The 18,527-nt window shown below is 41.9% G+C and overlaps 1 protein-coding gene across 1 annotated transcript in view; it reads left to right on the top strand.

Annotated features, from left to right (window-relative positions):
* The window catches only part of VIT (vitrin), a 72,493-nt gene that overhangs the window by 40,229 nt on the left and 13,737 nt on the right, over positions 1-18,527 (top strand). The window contains exons 7-13 of the mRNA XM_067562675.1: positions 129-209; positions 2,277-2,480; positions 3,604-3,654; positions 9,520-9,558; positions 9,658-9,714; positions 10,337-10,399; positions 12,662-12,709. Coding sequence (XP_067418776.1) covers positions 129-209; positions 2,277-2,480; positions 3,604-3,654; positions 9,520-9,558; positions 9,658-9,714; positions 10,337-10,399; positions 12,662-12,709 — 543 coding nt within the window. The remainder of the gene's footprint in view (positions 1-128; positions 210-2,276; positions 2,481-3,603; positions 3,655-9,519; positions 9,559-9,657; positions 9,715-10,336; positions 10,400-12,661; positions 12,710-18,527) is intronic.

The raw sequence follows: 18,527 nt of genomic DNA, 5'->3' as shown, positions 1-18,527 counted from the left end.
TTCCCTGCTCTTTTCCTCTCAGCTTGCTTCTTCTTGAGGGAGGGTGTTGTTGGACAGGCGGACCTCCCAGAAGGGAGCATCACAGGCCAAGCACACCCCATCACTATGCTTTATTTTCTTTCATGCAGAATCTAAAAAGTCAGCACACGATATAAAGGCTGTCAGGAATACAGACACCTCTAATGCATCAGAAAAATCATCTGAACAAGGTATGGGCTGTGGACTACAGCCAAGATAAAGAAGGAGAGGGGAGTGAGGATGCAAGGGCATCATCACAACCTAACCTTTGCATGTGTCATAGCAGCGCTCAAGTGCAGTGCAATATTAAGGCCTATACTGTGTCTTTCAGCCACACCATTGCACTGGCAGGAGGTGGGTAGGAGTGTCAGTGCCTGTATAGCAATTCTTAGAGGTACCATGGCTCATTTAAGGATAATGCTGCCAAGAGTGCTGGATGCAAACTCACAGCAGTGCTCAGTGATACCATCTTTAAGCAGACAGTGTGTTCTCCTCCCAGCCTGCATAGGAGGAAGGACAGAGCCATGTCAGTACAGTCCTTCCTAGCCCCTTTCTAGTACTGTTGCCATGTTCAGATTTCCCAGATTCTTGCATGCTGTGGGTACAAAGACCAAAAATATGCCTTTCCCCTAACACATGGGTATACATGAGGACTTGTTGTACCCGCTACTTTTTTCCCTTTAACACATCTGTGCATGACAAGGCACAATTTAGCTCAAAGGAAATTGTTTACATTAATTTTTCCAATTCATCTGTTTAATTTTTCTTAGCTCTCTGTTATCCCTTTAAAACAGTCACAAGTTTGCATTTTTAACTGGCTAGTGGTGGGTAGTAATGAATCCAGCAGACAGTGTCAAGGATGATGCTTTCCAACAGGAGAACATTCCAGCAACAAAAGACTAAGCTGTGCAAATGTAACCATGAATGAACTGAATAATGATACACAGAGCTGCTTCAATTCCCATAATTTCTCAGGCCTTTCTTGGGGATGTGAGCTAAATAGAGGGGAACTGGACTGAAGGGAGCAGTGTGAAACATTTGTTTCTGTGGCAGTTTTTGTAGGTAGATTGAGATGGCAGAGTTGAGGATATTTTTTTAAAGCTGATACATTGAAATAAAAAAACATCTACATACAATCATTTCATATACAGTGGAACCTCGGAGTTATGAACACCTTGGGAATGGTGTTCATAACACTGAAATGTTTGTAACTCTGAACAAAACATTATGGTTCTTTCAGAAGTTTACAACTGAACATTGACTAAATACAGCTTTGAAACTTTACTATGTAGAAGAAAAATGCTGCTTTTAACCATCTTATTTTAAATGAAACAAGCACAGAAACACTTTCCTTACCATGTCAAATCTTTTTTTTAAACTTTCTCTTTATTTTTTTAGTAGTTTACGTTTAACACAGTACTATACTGTATTTACTTTTTTTCCCCCTCTGCTGCTGCCTTATTGCGTATTTCTGGTTCCAAAAGAGGTGCATGGTTGACTGGTCGCTTTGTAACTCTGGTGTTCGTAACTCTGAGGTTCTCCTGTAGTGATATTTAGGAGGCACATTTGGCAGCTAGCAAAATTAGAAACATCTAATTTTCCCCCTCTATTATAATAGTGGATATCCACACTTTAAAATACCTGGCTTGAGATTAATCAAATATAGAACAACATAGGCCCTCCCCCCAAAAAAATATTGTGCTTTCTCTACCTCACCTCAGCTAAACAGGTGGTTGCTGTTTTGATCTTGACACAGTTCCCTGAAGCATTTTTCCCTAGAAGTTGTCCATACTTCAGCAAACTTGCAGGATTGTGGTAGGTACCACAAATTTCAATTTTGGTCAATGACACACATAATGATTTTATAATACCTCAGGTAAAATGATTTACATTTACATTTACTTACTAAGTAGAGAAAATATGCCAGTGCAATAAAAATTGTCTGAAAATCAGCAGTATCAGGAGTGTTGTTGTTTTGATATACTTGTCAGATTCATAGAGTCTCTTGTGAAAGTGGAGAAACAGTAGGGGAGAATCGAGGGCAAGAAAACCTCAAATTAGTTGCTTATAACTGCTTTCCACAGAATGGTGCAATACCATGTCACATCATTGCTATAACAGCACTGTGAAGGCATTAATGGGTTTGGGGCTTATAGACATTTTCAGGGATGTGGCCAGAATGAACTTAGGCTACTTTGTTGCTCATTTTAAACAAGTTGACATGGTTTATGACATTTCTGCATTAAACACTCTTATAGCAGACACACTCCGCAAAGAATATCAGATGTCTCCGGAACCAGGACCAACTACACAAGTTACCACCACAACTCCGAAGCCCACCACAATTATGGAACCCATCAGCACAACACCGAAGCCAACTACAACCCCTGCAACAACCAGCCCCGCAACGACTACTGTTGCTGCCAAACCTCGACATGCAATGCATAGGGTCAGGGATATAGGTCAGTAGAATAAAGGCAGGGATTTTTACTGTCTTGTTGACCTGCAATTTTCCTAATAAATAATACTAATATTTCAAGAATAGGCGAAAGTCTAATTGGCCATTGTTTAATAGACCATCAAAATGTATTAAATAATACAATGTGGTGAATATTAATAATGTATAAAAGAATCAGCAGAAAGGAGGAGGTGGAATTAGTGTGTTAGAGTGCTAATATTGACTTCTGAAAGGTTACAAAGCCCATGTGGAAGAAAGTATGTGTTTCATAAATATAAACTGCATGTTATGTAAGTATAGACGGTAATAGGTAAAAGTGGCTAAATTCATATTACTTATTTACAACAGTGGTTCTCAACCAGGGGTACATATACCCCTGGGGGTATGCAGAGGTCTCTCAGGTGTACATCAACTCATCTAGATATATGCCTAGTTTTACAACAGGTTATATAAAAAGTACTAGTGACGTCAGTACAAACTAAAATTTCATACAATGATTTGTTTATACTGCCCTATATACTACACACTGAAATGTAAGTACAATTTTTATATTCCAATTGATTAATTATATGGTAAAAATGAGAAAATAACCATTTTTTCCAGTAATAGTGTGCTGTGACATTTATATTTTTATTCTGACTTTGTAAGCAAGTAGTTTTAAGTGAGGTGAAACTTGGGGGTACATAAGACAAATCAGACCCCTGAAAGGGGTACAGTAGTCTGGAAAGGTGGAGAACCACTGATCTACAAGTCTATATATATTATCAGGACTAAAATGTGCTACTTATGGATACTACTTGCATATAGATACAATATACTTACACCTGATTTGCATTGTTCCACCTGAGTGTAGGACCCTCCCACCACAATGAAATCATTTGAGTAATTTATTTGAAAGGTATGAAGAAATTAATCAAAAGAGATTTTTTGCAATTACTTCTCCCCCCTTCTTTCCTCCCCCAATCCTATTCTAAAAAGGCTCTTCAGCAAAGCTTTCTACTAAGGACTTGGCTTACCTGATTTTCCCTGATTCTCCCCCACCTCTACTTTCATTCATTAACGAGCATGTACATTGTTTCTGTCATTTAACACCTTTTAAAATTAGAAACTGTTTTGTTTCTGCCTAGGTCCTAGCAGTGTCCATCCAGCTTACTCCTCTGTGGCAGCTGCAGCATCAAGTAAGTACAGTTCATGGTTGTGAGGTGTGGATAAAGTGCATGTTGCAGTATCATTAAGGTTCAGATTTACAAAGCTGGAGTGACATCCTGGCCCCAGTGAAGCAATGGCTAATTTCCCATTGATTTCAGTACTGCCAGGATTTCACCCCCAGTTTTTAAAGTGGAACTTGAGAAAATCCTCCACAAACCTGGGTCAGCATTTCCAAACGTGGGGCCCTGAAATGAACCATCTAAATCTATGTGGAGACACAAAAATAAACACACAGCCTAATTTGCAGGGACACTGAGCACCCATGACTCCAGCGGGAGATATTGGTGTCAGCGCCTCTAAAAATGAACCACTGTTACCTAGGTGTCTAACTTGAGACACACGTTTGCAATTATCTGCCTTGGTAAAATATGGGTGCTTTTTCTTCCAACACTTGATTTTTTTCCAAGCCCCCTGAATGACTTGATGCATATTTTCATACTGTTCCCTCTGTCTTACACCCCTCCCCTCCAAAAAACACCCCAAAACTTTAATATTGCTATGACGTATATAATTCACACTGTGGGATAGTTATTTAAACTCACTCAGCGAGAGCTGAAAAGCTTTGAAACACTGACTTAAGTTAGGCTGGTGCTGTTTGGAAAACCTCAGACCATGGCTCAGGATCTGGCATAAATGTAATGTTTTTCCTGGCTTTGCATTAGTGTTCTTGACAACAGCATCATGTTTGGTCAAAGTCCTGCCTTCAACTTGATCCAGAAACCTGCTCCCATTCTAGCCCACAAGCTGTAATACAAATATTTGGAGCAGCCTGCCCATTCAGTATTTAATTACTCAGCTGAGAAGAAAAAGAAGCACATTTTCAAATGCTAGCAAGTTTCTCCAGACTGAGCACTGAAATCTGACTTCTACTGAGTGAAAAGGAACCTGGGCTGGGCTCAGCTGTCACCCTTTCTGAACACCATGGGCTCGGTTCTGGTCTCAGATACACAGGTACAGCTGTCACTAAAGCCAATGGGAATGGTGTCCAATATCTGCAAGGAAAATTGGGATGTTTTGTCTTGTTAAATAAGCTCTTTTGAAATTAAGACTAGTCATTCAGGATCGTACCACATGGATGCCGTGGTTATCTGCTAGCTAATTCTAGAACTGAGAGCAAGATTTATTAAATTAAGTTATGAATCCCACTAGAATACCTCACCATTGAGGTACTCCTTGAAAACATGGGAAAGAAAAAAATAAGAAGAAGATGAAAGATTTTGATTCATTAAGGCATTTGTTCTAATGTGTAAGTGTTCATCTCTAGGGCAGATTGTCATGTTGAGAAACTATTCCTTAGTGAAAGACCTTCATGGAATTCTATCTTAGTCTGGTTCTCCATTCTCTTCTACACCAGGGTATCTCTTCTGGCCACCATAGTTCCGCCTTCACCTCAGTCCTTCACTCCCACTTTGGGACTTAAATTCTGGTGGCCTTGAGCAGTGCCTGTGCTCTCCAACTGGATTATGCTCCTGCCCTGCACAAAGACAGAAAGAGGGTCCTAGGTCCAGATCCTCTAAAGGTATTTAGGTGCCTAACTCCCATTGAAATCAATGGAAGTTAGACACTAAAATACCTTTGAGGATCTGGGCCATAGTCTCTTAGGGCCAGATTTACAAATGTATTTAGGTATGCTAAGATACAGATAGGTGCTTAGTGGGATTTTCAAAAGCACCAAATGAGATGTCAATGGGAGCTAGGTACCTAACTCCTTTTAGGCACTTTTATAAATTGCACTAGGTGCCTGAATTCATCTTTAGGTACTTAGGGCAATTTGTACATCGGGCCTTTGTGTTCTACTGCCTTTTCTGTTTCATGCTCATGCCGGGCAGGACACAATTTCGGATACATTTTCCGTAAAAAAGGAAGTTAAAAGCCTGTCTGAGATCCCAAGTCAGTAAGAGAATGTACATTAAGGGTGAAATCCTAGCCCCATTGAAACAATGGGAGTTTCCTCATGGACTTCATCCTAAGTCTAAAATATGATGTATTTGTGATTTTTATTTGTCTTTGACTAGTCTCCTGATCGCTTTTTAGATGTAGGTTTCTTCTTAAATTTCTTGAATTAGGTTCCTAATGCAAATCAACTCCCAAAAGAGAAAAAAGGCCATACATGAGGAAAGGTTATAAGAGACCAGGGTGTTGAGTGGTACCGTGTCATGAGTCAGTGCTGAGAACCATGGGAGATACGCTGCTCTCAGTTAACACCATTGGGACCAAACACATCAATATGATTTTTAGGACATTGCCAAGCACAGTATTTATACCCCAAATTGGACCTACTGCATTATTGTTAGCATCTGGTGAGAATGTCTTCTGGATTCTAAATACCTCATTTAAAAGAAAAAATCCAACAATTGCCAAGAATTTTTTAAAAAGTCACCATTTTTGTCTGATCCTCACAAATTCCCTCTCAGATGCCTCAACCCTACGTACATTCAGTGCTCATTTCTTTGATGCAGGATGGAGCTTCTGAGGATGCCCAGGTTTGCACCACAATTTGGCTAGTCCAAAATTTAAAAACAATGGGACTCTGTAGAAACTGGAGTAGGAATCAAACACTCTCCTGTTTGCCCTGTCTAATGGGAACTCAGATCTGACCATCATGGTACACCAGTAACTTGCTTTCAAAAGGCACCTCCAGAGTAAATTCCCTTGGACCGCAGTGTAGGTCAAATGTTTACTGTGATGGCTGCATCTATAAGAAAAAATGCTTTGCCACTTCCAATGACTGGTATTAGGAAAAGTTTACAGGACTAAAACCAAAGGTGATTTATGGCTTAGAGTCTCACAGAGAAAAATATTCCTTGCTATCCCTAACAGTCCTTGTATTTGTGCTTCCTTCCTTATATTCTTCCTTTTTTGTTTAACCTTATTTTCCTTGTCAGAAAAAAATGAATTGAACAAATAAACCCCAATATAAAAGCCTCTAAATCTTAAATCTAATGATCAATTGTCTCAGTAGATGACATGGAAGCCGGCAAAAAATAGTAGAGATGGGCCTGCTCCCTTCCAGGCCCAATCTTTCAAATGATTTAGGCATGAGAGCTGCCCCCATGGCCAGGGCACAACATGTAACCGCCCCTCCCCGCCACCCGCACACACAGGCTGCCCCATGACCAGGACACGGAGTGTAACCTAGGGTTACCAGGTGCCCGGTTTTCAACTGGAAAGTCCGGTTACTGAGAGCAGGGGGGAGGTGCCAGGCCCTCAACCAGCACCAGCCCCTGCTCAGCCAGGGCTGCCTCCTACCTGCGACTCCTGGGCAGGCAGGATCCAGGCACTGGGGAAAATATCTGGAGTTTATTTTTGGGCCTTTGCTCTTTCCCAAGATAACCCTAACCATTTACCCCTCCAGGGACTGCCTGCTGGCCCAGCTGCTGCAGTTCATGGAGCCACTCAGCCACACCCTCGGTACACTGCTCTCCAGTGACCGTCTCTCTCTCTCTTAGTCCGGCTGCCATTGTTGTGTATGGTCTTGCAGTTTTTGCCACTCTGGGTCACAGCTTTCTCTGCTGCTCAGCTGTGCTGCCTGGGTTGGCCCATCTATCTCCACCCCTGTGCCGTTGGCAACTTGGCATATCTTCCTCGTCAGCCAAGACCTCTGGCTTATGCGCACCATAAGACTTATCCCCACCACAGACTGGGATCAGATTTTCCCTGGGACGAGCTCCCTGACACGGAATGCATTTTCCAGATTCTAGGCCTAGATTGCAGTGTATTAACTATGCATTCTGCCTGGTCATATTTAATCAAAACCTCCCAAAGCTGGCCTGTAGTTATACATTTAACATTAATTCCAGACTTTTCCCAAAGCTCCACTAACTGGGCTTTACTGCTCTCTCTGCAGTTTGCAGTCATAGCACTCATCTGAACAGATTCTCCACCTTGTTAACTTTTGATCGCTTTCTTCTGGAGATTCACTCTGTCTGACCTGCTGCCACCAGTTTGTCACAGACCTCTCTCTCTCTCACACACACACATACCTCAGCCCCCTTCTTGTTCCGTGCTCTGATTCAATAAACACTCACTTTTTCACCCACCACCATGGCGCAGACTCCCTGGCTTGTCTTATATTTAAAAGGATAACCTTTGTAGGCACTGGAGCTGTGATTTTCCTGTTTATCCTGGCTAAACAGAAGGCAAACAGAACTAAGCATCATTTTGAGGCATTGGTAACAGGTGTTCAGGAGGCACAGCAGGAGCTAGCTGCCTCAAAACCCAGTGTAGTCAAAAGGATTATAAACACGGGGCCAGATTGTGTTTGATTCTAGCATGGGGGGGAGGGGATGCCAGGTTAGCGGATTAGATTCTTTTGATACTGATCTTTTTTCTGTTTGACAACTGTCTCTTTTGTGTTCTTAATGGCCTTGTGAATAGTGCTAAATAAACGTTATGGACTCAGCTGGAGCAGCACCACCCCAGAGAGAGCTCTCAGGTTCATCCTTAGTCCTCTTCAGACTCTGGCATACGCGGAAATCTCTGCAGGCCCTTCCAGGGGGAAAGAGTCTCTTGCAAAAGTTCTGTACGGACTCTGCTGCATAAAGAGACATTTCACTCCAAGAACATAAAAACTCAGCCAGGTTTGCTAGGTGTGTCTGGGAGTTTTCTAAGCTCCTTGAGCCAGGGCTACGTGAATTTGGAGTTTATGGGCTCTGCCTGTTTCACCACTTATGTCTGTCAGTTCCTTAAACAGGATTTTTTGGCCCCTGGAGCCAGATCTGTGTGGAGAGCTTCTAGCAATGCCTGCAAAGGGAGCTTTATTCAGTACAGAACTTACAAGCTCAGCAAGTTATGCCAGTGAGGATTCTAATAATTTTTTCCAACCTGGGGTTGCTTTCACAAGGTTTTGCAACATCGAGATCGTTTGGAGCAATCAGAGGTTCAGATTTTTCTGAGCAAATAACTCAAAGCTTTTCCACCTAATGTTCTCAATAAGAGCCTGAGATCCATTAGCTCATCAGGCCTCATCCAAAGTCCACTGAAGTCAAATGAAAAAGTCCCATTGACTTCAGGAGGCTTTGGATCAGGCCCTTACTAAGGAAACTAATGAATAAAATACATTTAAAGACTCGGCGGGGGATGTATTAATGTATTTTTGAGCCATGACTAAAAAACTGTGGTTTCATTGGGAAATCTTCAAAACTTGCTGTTAAAGTCCCGCTTTGCAAAAATACTTTATATTATTAGTCTTCTAAAAATGCCCCTTCTGTAGAGACTATGAATAAGAAATTTCAGACAGAAATAGTTTCTGCCCCGTTAGTTATTTACTGTCTCATTGTTTCTTTGGGCTTCCTCATCTGCCTATATCCATCTGTTGTCTCTTGTCCTATATTTAGATTGTAACTGCATTGGGGCAGGGACCATCTCTGTTCTGTATTTGTACTGCGCCTAGCAAAATGAGGTCCTGGTCCATGGCGGGGGTTCCTAGGTGCTGCTGCAGTACAAATACTTAATAAGAATAAGAATAATAAAAATAGGGGAAAGGAGTTTAAATGAGGGTTATAATGGAAAGTAAATCACAATCATAACTATGAAGTTGTTACTGCAGCTCTATGGTACTATATAAGTGACATTTCAAATGTAAAGTAGCAAATGTTAACTAACCTTCTAAGTAAAACTAAAAAAACCAAAAACTATATATTTTTTTACTTTGCCCCCAAATGAAACAACGCAATTGTATGAGGAATAAGCACATTATTATGATGTAAAGAAGCTCCATATACAAGTCACTAACTCTGACGGTGGCAAAATGAAACTCAGTGAAAATCCCAGATAAGAACAGTCTTGAACTAAATATAGTCTAAATGACGTTTTCCATTTTAATGCTTACTTAGGGCAGGTTCAGGCTGCACAAGGAAGAGGCCAGAATCAAGGTATGTTAAACTAATAAAGACTTAGTAGATTTTATAATTAAAATAATGAAAGTAATAATATTTAAGTTCTGTGCACTGACCAATAAAATGTTTTCAAAGCATTCAGAGGCACTTCAACCTACACAAGTAACAGAAATATTCCGCGAGCCAATACAGGTAAAAGCTTTAAGTACATTTTCAAATTTCTCTCTGTAGCAAATTATACCATTCACAGTTACTGAGAGTTAAATAACAGAATATTATTTCATCTTCTAAGCTCTTTTCCAGCAATATGCAATGCTAACTAACATTGCACTGATTACTAAATAAGTATATACTTAATTAATGAGGGCTACTTGGTTGGATAAAGAACAGAGAAATGAAAATAACTAATCTCATAATTGTTCTCTAAATGTAACCTTAAACCATTTAACAGTGATACATTTGCTATTGTTAAACAGTCTGGGTTTTAGATTACATACCCATGTCTGAGATGCCTTTCACTCCTCGGATCAAGGGCCTGGTCCTGAGAGTTGCCCAGCAGTCAAGTGACCTTTGCACTTTGCAGGAGTCCTTCTACACCCTAGGTTCAGGCCAGGTGTAAGTGGATACAATCGCACTGAGCAGCATCCACTTTCACGACAACTTCATTTGGCCCTTTGTCTCAGTTTTGCTCACGGTTTCTGTCTTCCTTTTCCATTTGTCATTGAAAGAAAGCGATGAGTATTACTTTCGGGTCGATTGAACACATTCCTCTCTACTAACCAATTAAAGTTGATCCTTGTGTCAAATCACACAGGTATTCATCGCCAAGAGCCTGTCGCTACCGTCCGGAAACCTGCCGGGTCTCCAGTCCATCTTGGTAAGCTCTACTGTTAGAAGTTGCCTAAAGTCCCCTCATTTCCTTTCATTCCAAACATTTGCCATTCAGGATAAGTTCATAAGTAACATTTCACGCGATTTTCAAGGTGATCCTATGGGACAGCTAGCAGTTTATATCTCCGGAATAACTGTTACATCATGCAGTCACATTTGTGAATGTGCAACCAAGTACTAGATCAGTAACTGAGGTGCTCTAGTGTAAAGTTGTGTGAATTAATGACTACCATGATGCTGGCAATTTCCTTTGTGGCTATTCAAATTGTATATCAAAGAGAGCAAATGTCTGATGCTCCTTCCCTTGGCTTCAGTCTTCCTCTCCTCCTTTTCCTCTTCCCTAGCCTTCACCCGGATATAGCCCCCTCTGTCATACTTATTTGTTTTCTCCATCACAGATGTTCTCAGCCTTTTGTTTATCCCCTCACTCCTTTTTGTTCTCCCATGATCCTCTCTCATCCCTCCCAATATACAGTGCTCACCTGTGGTGCAGGGAAGGAGTAGAGAAAGCTTAGGCACCAGCCTGCCGTGTCTGCTGGCATGTGCTGCTAGTGCAGATGAGATGCCTGTGGAAATGCCAACTTCAGCACATGATTGAAGGGAAGCTACTGGCCCACTCCATGCTCTCCTTGGAATGAAGTTTTGTTTTTCTTGATCACAGAGCACACACTTCTTGTGAAACAACCAAGATCAGTTCCGTAGTCTTGGCCTGATTCTTGAAGAGTTTTCTGTCATTAGCCTAGTCACACCTGTTTAAACTGACTTAGATGATGTCCCTCCAGATAAACCCATTTTCCTGCCAAGCTTCTTCCTACACTTCTTCAGGAATTTCATCTTCCCCAAGCAACTGATAAAATGATCAAACTCTTCTTGTAATTCTTCTCACACTCAAGAATTTAACTTGAGTTTAAAAAAAAAAAGCCATTACCCAGCACCACCACCACAAAACTGTTGATAAAGTACTCAATACTAAAAAACCCTAGTCTTGCTGCTTTCCAAAAGTCAACAAACAGAGTTCACACCCACTTGATCTTTTATGGGTAGGCTGTGTTACATTCATGGAATACACACAGGGAATTTAAATGAAAATGTCAAATACTCTTCCTGGAAGGTTACAACGTAACACTACTTTTATTCTTAGACTCCTGAATATGGCACAGTAACCAAACGCAAAGAGGCACAACTCACCTCTCACCTTATTCTAGGCTGGTTCTTTCCAGACTCGTCATCGCACACTTTCCTATAGAACAACCCTAGCCTGCAGTTAGGACAAGGACACACACACACCACCACCACTCTTAAAGTAATAGCTTGCAACTTCAACAAAGTCCTCTACACCACAGATTGTTTGGCGCATACTGGGCAGTCATCACGTAATAAATCCTGGCTGTTTTCAAGAATATTATTTTCTGTCTCTCAGAGATGTGTGAATTTCATCTAGAGCTTTCCTCATCATCCATCTTCTGATCATCCCATGGAATAAGACATTATTGTCAACCTGCTGTTCTCTCTGAGATTTAAGGATTGTCCCCTATTTGCAATCAGCCAACTCAAATTTTGTCATTTATCACTTGTAAATGAAAAAATGAATGCTCTCAGAGATTCTTCGTGGAGGGCCAGGGATAAACATTTTATGATGATGGACATGGGGACTGTCTCTGAGGTGCTAGCCTCCTGCCATTTGCATCATCTCACCTGACTGGTAGCTCTTCCAAGCGCCAAAGATCATGAAAAAAATTATTTTCTATTAAAGTGATAAGTGGGGCAAGCCCTGAAAACAGAGGCAGTCATATTTATTTATAAAAACAGAGGGGGTGGTGTTCATCACCTTTCTGCCTAATGGGGTGTGGGCAAAAATCAGCTAATCTCTTTGTATTTGGAGGTGTTGAGGTAGGACAGGAGTCCAAACACACTACGGGAGGCAGCTGGGAGGCTTGTTTGGTGGAACATTTTTGCTGACCTTGCCAAAAAAAATGCAAAGGCCAGCCTTGTCCCAATGTTAATGTAAGTGAATATGAAAAGAATAAAACTGCTCTAAAGAGCTTAAATTGAGGCAGAAGGTAAGAGGTTACTGAATAGGGCTTGAAATGTGGTCATAAAGGTTTCCAGGCTTAACGATCCAAAATATCTCACTAGAGTCTACTTATCATGACTCGTTCTACAAATTGACTTTTCTAAATTGTGCAAAGTATTTCGTAACTTCACCTAATTCCAAGTAATTGTTCCTCTTCTCTTTTATATGTGAAAGCTGTGGAAACTGATTTGTGGAAACCCGGATTGAGCCTCTTTGACACAGGTAAATATTTAGTGCAATAAAACACAGAACAGATCCACCAGCAGCTATGCTGGGAATAATCTGCATTCTACGCTTCTGGGGAGAACTAACACTTCTAACAAGGCCCACTGCACTAATGATTACAACTTCAACTGACAGGAATTATTATATAAAATGGCAACTGAGGCTTCCTGTTTATCTCTGGTTGGTTAAAACTGCCCTGTGGTACTTGTATTAGTCTCAAGCAAGCCTCATCCCAGAAACAGAACTGATGAAATCTGAAGAGAGTAGCAAACTGAAGAGAGTAGCAAACAATGAATGGCATAACATGTGCACATTAGGTTGAAAACTCCGAACCTGAGTCAGGAGCGGTGAGTCCATGTCTCTGATTACACACCATCGTGTACATGAACGGGTTTCCCTGCCACAGAGATGGCAGGCTGAGTTGGAAAGAGGACATTTTACTGCACAGTGTGGGCAAGTTGTGTGTGTCTGTTTAAAATGAACTGCAGCACTGTGGCTAGTAGTAAGGATTCATTTTGGAGACAAAAAATGAGAGGGGACACTAAATTTGGCGAAACACTGAGGCGGTCTTATTTGCACTTTCTCTGTATCCCAAATATGTGTGTAGACTGGTGATAAAGTCTGATGAATTCAGTGTGTCACTTCAAAGGAATGGTTTCTAGTGTTCTGCTGTTTTACATAAGTGAATGGAAGCTTAATGAGCATGGACAGCTGTGACGATCCCATGAAGGAAAATCTAATTAGCATGGAGCAAGCTGAAATTCCCATGGCAATAACAAAATTAAATTGGGGCTGGCAGAACCAGGAGCCCCATAGGAACTGACCATCTTCCCAATTAGCAAGTATTGGTAGGTGGCATTATTGTTACATGGAAAATAAATCAGTCAGCTGACCCCCAACCTTTCATAAAAGCTAAATTCACATAACTAGGTTTGGATTGTCAGTAACTACAAAGCTATCTCAGCCAAACACGCGCACGGAGCACAGAACCTTCCTTAGGTGCAGGTTACAGGGTGAGGCACCTAACTATGAATCTGACTTAACTGCAAAGTTTGGTGGCCTACATAGGATGGTGAATGTTCATAATTATTCAATAGCATTATACTCAATCTGTTGTGCAAATATGGTGTACTGGGTGCTTTTCACCTGCAATGATACACAGTTAGTAAACATTATGCACGTGGCCAAGATTGCAGAAAAAGGGTGATATTATTTGAGATGTATTATATGGCCATGTAATTGAAGACTGCAGTGGAATGCATACACACAGGTGGGCAAGGGGAAGGTTAAGAACCTGAATGTTGTTGTTTCGTGACTTGCAAGTGCAATTTACAAATTGAGGCTCTGGGTCCTGCCACTATATATTTTGTGCTACTTGTGTTTTTGCAGGATCAGGCCCGAGTCTTCACCTCTTTGCAGCTTGTGTTACTCATTTACACCGAGGCAAGTGCAAAGCTGGTATGCTGCCAGTTCAGAAGGACGACTTTTTATTTTCACTGTGCACAGATTTCCCTGACTCCAAAAGGTGCACAGCAGTGGGGAATCGGGCCCTTCATGAGATCAATGCAAAGCAAGAGGTCAGTGTAGTATCTACACAGGCTCATAAGGTGCTCAAAGGATAACCAGTTATCAATAGTCTTCAATGACACTTTACCTTGTGAGGACTACTTCCTTTTAATTTCAACTTTCTATGCCCACCTGCTGCACAAGAGCTGTTCAAAACAAGGTTGCAATTTTTTTTACAGTATGATAAGTATTTTAACCATTTGCCATATAAAATAGAATGATAGAGCCATTTTCCCTCACATTTCAAAAAGTATTCTTCTGCAGGGAGATACTAAAACTGAAAAATCTAAGCCCAAAAGTTGAACATTTAAACACCTGAAAACAGGGGGTGAGAATGGAAACACTCATGCCCCCTTCAGTGGAGTGGTTACAGCTGCTCCCAAGGTAATTAATCACCTCCTCTGCTGAATTCTCTGCTGCAATTTTTGTCTTTTCTGTTCCAGATTCCCTTTTTGTTGGTATTTGGTTGCTTTCTTCTTGGTCTCTCAGAACTTGAGTTGAACAGTGCAGTCCCTTCATTTTAGGAAATCCTTTGTAGCTCAACTGTTTGCTGCTTTCTGCCTATTTGCTGAATCATAGGCTTTTGTCTCTACCTTGGCATCATTGCCATCAATGGCTCACAGCCCTCATCTCCTTGCCCAGTCCCCTCGTCTACCCCATACAGAGCTGTCAAACAGAGACCCATAAAGAAATATACAAACTGCTGTTATTTTCAGTCACTCACCAGTCTAAGTCCAGATTTCATTATGATTTCATAATCCCCTTTGATTTCCTCCCTCTGGAATGCTGCTGCTGCTTTCTTCTCTCACCTGTTCTGGTTGAATAAATGAATTCTATTGTGTTTTTATTATTTGTAGACCACTCCACATGTGAACATGGCACTTTTCACACGTTCCATGTTACTTGGAAATTGATTACCATGGCTATGTCTACAGTACAGTAGCTACAGTGGTGCGGCTGCACCACAGTAGCGCTTCTGGTGAAGATGCTGTAAGCCATAGACGATCTGGTTCTCAACCTGCCGGCTGCTTGAGGCCCAGTCAGCTGCGGCCCATGTGACAGCCTCAGGGCCATACAAGTAGTAATGGATGTGGCCCACATAACACAGAGTGGGCTGCATATGCAGCCCCCAATGGTAAATAGGTTAAGACTCACTGCTCTTTCACCCTTTGGTGCTTCCTGCAGGAAGGGTTGTCAATCCTCCAGGATTGTCCTGGAGTCTCCAAGAATTCAAGATTAAACTTGAATTAAGATTGTGATGAAACCTCCAGGAATACGTCCAAACAAAATTGGCAACCCTTTCTGGAGAAGAGTGGGTGTTTCTCTTTGGAAGCAGCTTTTCCATTCCCATCAGATTTTTTGTTCCATATTTCCCCATAGACCAGTGGTAAGTTTTGGCCTCCCTCTTCTGTAAGTATAGAGGTCCTTCCCATCCTCCCATAATAGATATTTTGGACTGAGATCCATTAGTGATTGTCCTGTTAAATGTGATCTTTCAAGTTCTTTTTTGTTAGTGAGAGAGCAAATGTTCAGTCTTGGGAGACATACTGTGTTGTTAGTATTTTGGTTATGCAAGGTTCTGGGTACAGCAAGCTTATGTCAGTAGCAGAAAATTTTTCACTTTGCCTTGGTCTCTGATTGGAGTCAGTTCTTGAGGCTGATTTGTTCCCTAGAAATGAGGCATTAGTGTTGGGCCAAGACTCCTGAAAGAAGGAATTGCCTACTGCTGTTTGACCATCTCTGTACCATGACTAGTGTCGATTAAACAAGTTACACATACTATATCCAGACTGTCACTGAAAGGGGGACCTGCAAGGCCTTGCTACCACTGGGCTTAGGGGCAACAATGAAACAGAAACAACAGCCTGAGTTTGTGAATGGTTTTGGCCAATTTTATTTTAAAATGCTTGTGCAAAGATGGTTAGGGCTACAGCATCCATAGCATATCATGAGACTAGAGAGCTAAAGGTTAGGGAATACATATTTAGTACTGTTCACCAGGAAGAAACAAAAGAAGCAGGTGGAAGAGCATTTTTTTTGTCAGTTGTAGCTTTATATGGAAAATGTCTCTTTTAATGTATGAGTTCCAGAGGGGTAGCCGTGTTAGTCTGTTTTTAGCAAAACAGCGCGAGTCCTGTGGCAACTTAAAGACTAACAAATTTATTTGGGCATAAACTTTTGTGGGCAGAAACCCATCCGACGAAGTGGGGTTCTGCCCATGAAAGCTTATGCCCAAATATATTTGTTAGTCTTTAAGATGCCACAGGACTCTCACTGTTCTTTTAATATAGAGGTTTCTGAGCAGCATAGGTGAGAAAAACATCGTAAAACTGGCAGCATAACACAGGGCTCAGTTTTGCTCTTCTGTAACACTGCATTGTTATTGCCTATTTAAAAACAATACAAGCGCATACAAGCATGCCAAATCAGCTCAGAAAAGCAGCAGCCCGGGCTCTCTGGAAGAGGACCAAGCAGCAAGAGTGAATTCCTATTCCGACTAGTATGGTCTCTACTGGGGTATATTGCTTTGATATCTGTTTCTTTTAGAACCTGACCTTTCTGAGACCTGCCCATATTTCTCTCTCTCTGGTCTGGTGGTACTCTTGCTGTCTCTGTGGTTGCCCTGAGAGAGCTAAGGCAGGAAGCAGGGCACTACGGGTTTTGTACTAACTTAATAACAGGAATATATTCATTATCTTGGTCTACTGTGTGTAAAGTGTCTCTCTGGTGCAACAAAAGCATTTTCCTCTCACTTTGCTGTTCTCTAGTTCATGGATTCGAAAATTAGACATAGAAGTCTGGAGCGAGAGGGCTGGTCAGAGACAATATTAACAACAGCCCCTGGATAGAGGGTGCCAGTCACAGTACAGCACAAGAACTAAGCTCTGGACATGGCCCTCCTCATTTCAGAAGGCAAAGGGCTGGCTCTCTTAGATCAAGATTACTTTGGTGAGGCCTTTCTGGCACAAGGATAGGCTACAACATGTACCTTTAGGAGTGGATGATGTATGTACCCATTTCAGGAAGGATTTTGTCTGAGAAATGGTCCTGTCGAAAGGTGGGGAGGTAGAGCTGCAGCTGTAGGAGTGGCAGGAGTGGGGGGCCAAAAGGTTGTAAGGTAGCCTGGGTGCCTGTAGTAGGGACCATTGCAACAACAGTGCAGGTAAAGACAGCATCTGAAGGCTGTCCTAACCTGTGCTGGGAGTCCAACCAGCTCCTGGCAGCCCCAGAGCAGGGGAGGTGCAAGCTTCCTACCTTCTCTCCCTGTGCTGGTACTTTTTGCTCTAATGGTGTAGAAAGGCCCTGTTGCCATAGGAGATGATCTAGGGAGGAATCTAACACACACAGTCAGAACCTCTTCTACGGCTCCCAAGAAATGTATACTGTAGGAGCAGCTGTGCCACCCTTTAAATGAATGCAGCGTACACATCATGTGTGCCTCTCCCGCTCTGCTATGCAGAGCCATGCCCTCACTCCAGCCCCATTTGGGGAGGCTAATACAACTGCCAGCTCTGTCATGGAGAAGTGGCTCTGCTTCCCCCATGCTGGGGCTGACCCCTCAATGGGGTCATAAGGGAAGAAGGAATGAGTTTTGTGCCTTTTTGCCCCATCTTGCTCGTACATAGAGCCAGCAAGAGTCTGGTCATTTTAGTTCAAGCATTGGAAGCTGCTTTCTTTGGTGGGAGTTGGATTGAAAACTGAGCTGTATGTCCCCAGCTCAGACTAACTACTATTAACATCCAAACCTATTTGTAACATGATAGCATGGAGCAGCCTTAGCCAGTGGTCAGGATCCCATTGTGCTAGGCGCTGTGCACACAACAGAATGAAAAGATGGTCCCTGCCCCGCAGGGATGTCCATGTGTCTGTGGCTGCAAGTACATAGTGTGTGTTAAGAGCTAGTACTCTGTGAAGATTAATTATCTGAATACTATGGGAAATGATTTTAACGGGAATTGGTCTGAAGCTACAGAGTGCTGTGGGGTCCTCCTCTTCCTCTTGGCTTGGGTCTGTCTTCCCTGATGATATGATCATTGGTATCTGCAGGGTTCATTTTAGAAGCTCTTCCAGTTCCCTTCAGAGGTAGCTTCCTTTGCTAGTCTTGGTTATCCATTCACTTTACAAACATTCACACTGAGAAGTTATTTTGTGGGTGGCAGGTAGCTTTATGGGAAAAAGGAACCCTGAGGTACTTTATAATTTCTAAATTTTTGTCTGTAGTTAATTCACACTTTTAATGTTACCCTCT

Source organism: Emydura macquarii, unplaced genomic scaffold, assembly GCF_026122565.2.
Source record: "Emydura macquarii macquarii isolate MOO-44397 ecotype Brisbane River unplaced genomic scaffold, CSIRO-AGI_Emac_v2 contig_2457, whole genome shotgun sequence".
In the NCBI taxonomy this organism is placed as follows: domain Eukaryota; kingdom Metazoa; phylum Chordata; order Testudines; family Chelidae; genus Emydura; species Emydura macquarii.
The sequence above is the reverse complement of the archived record's forward strand: the minus strand, read 5'-3'. Positions and strand labels throughout refer to the sequence as shown.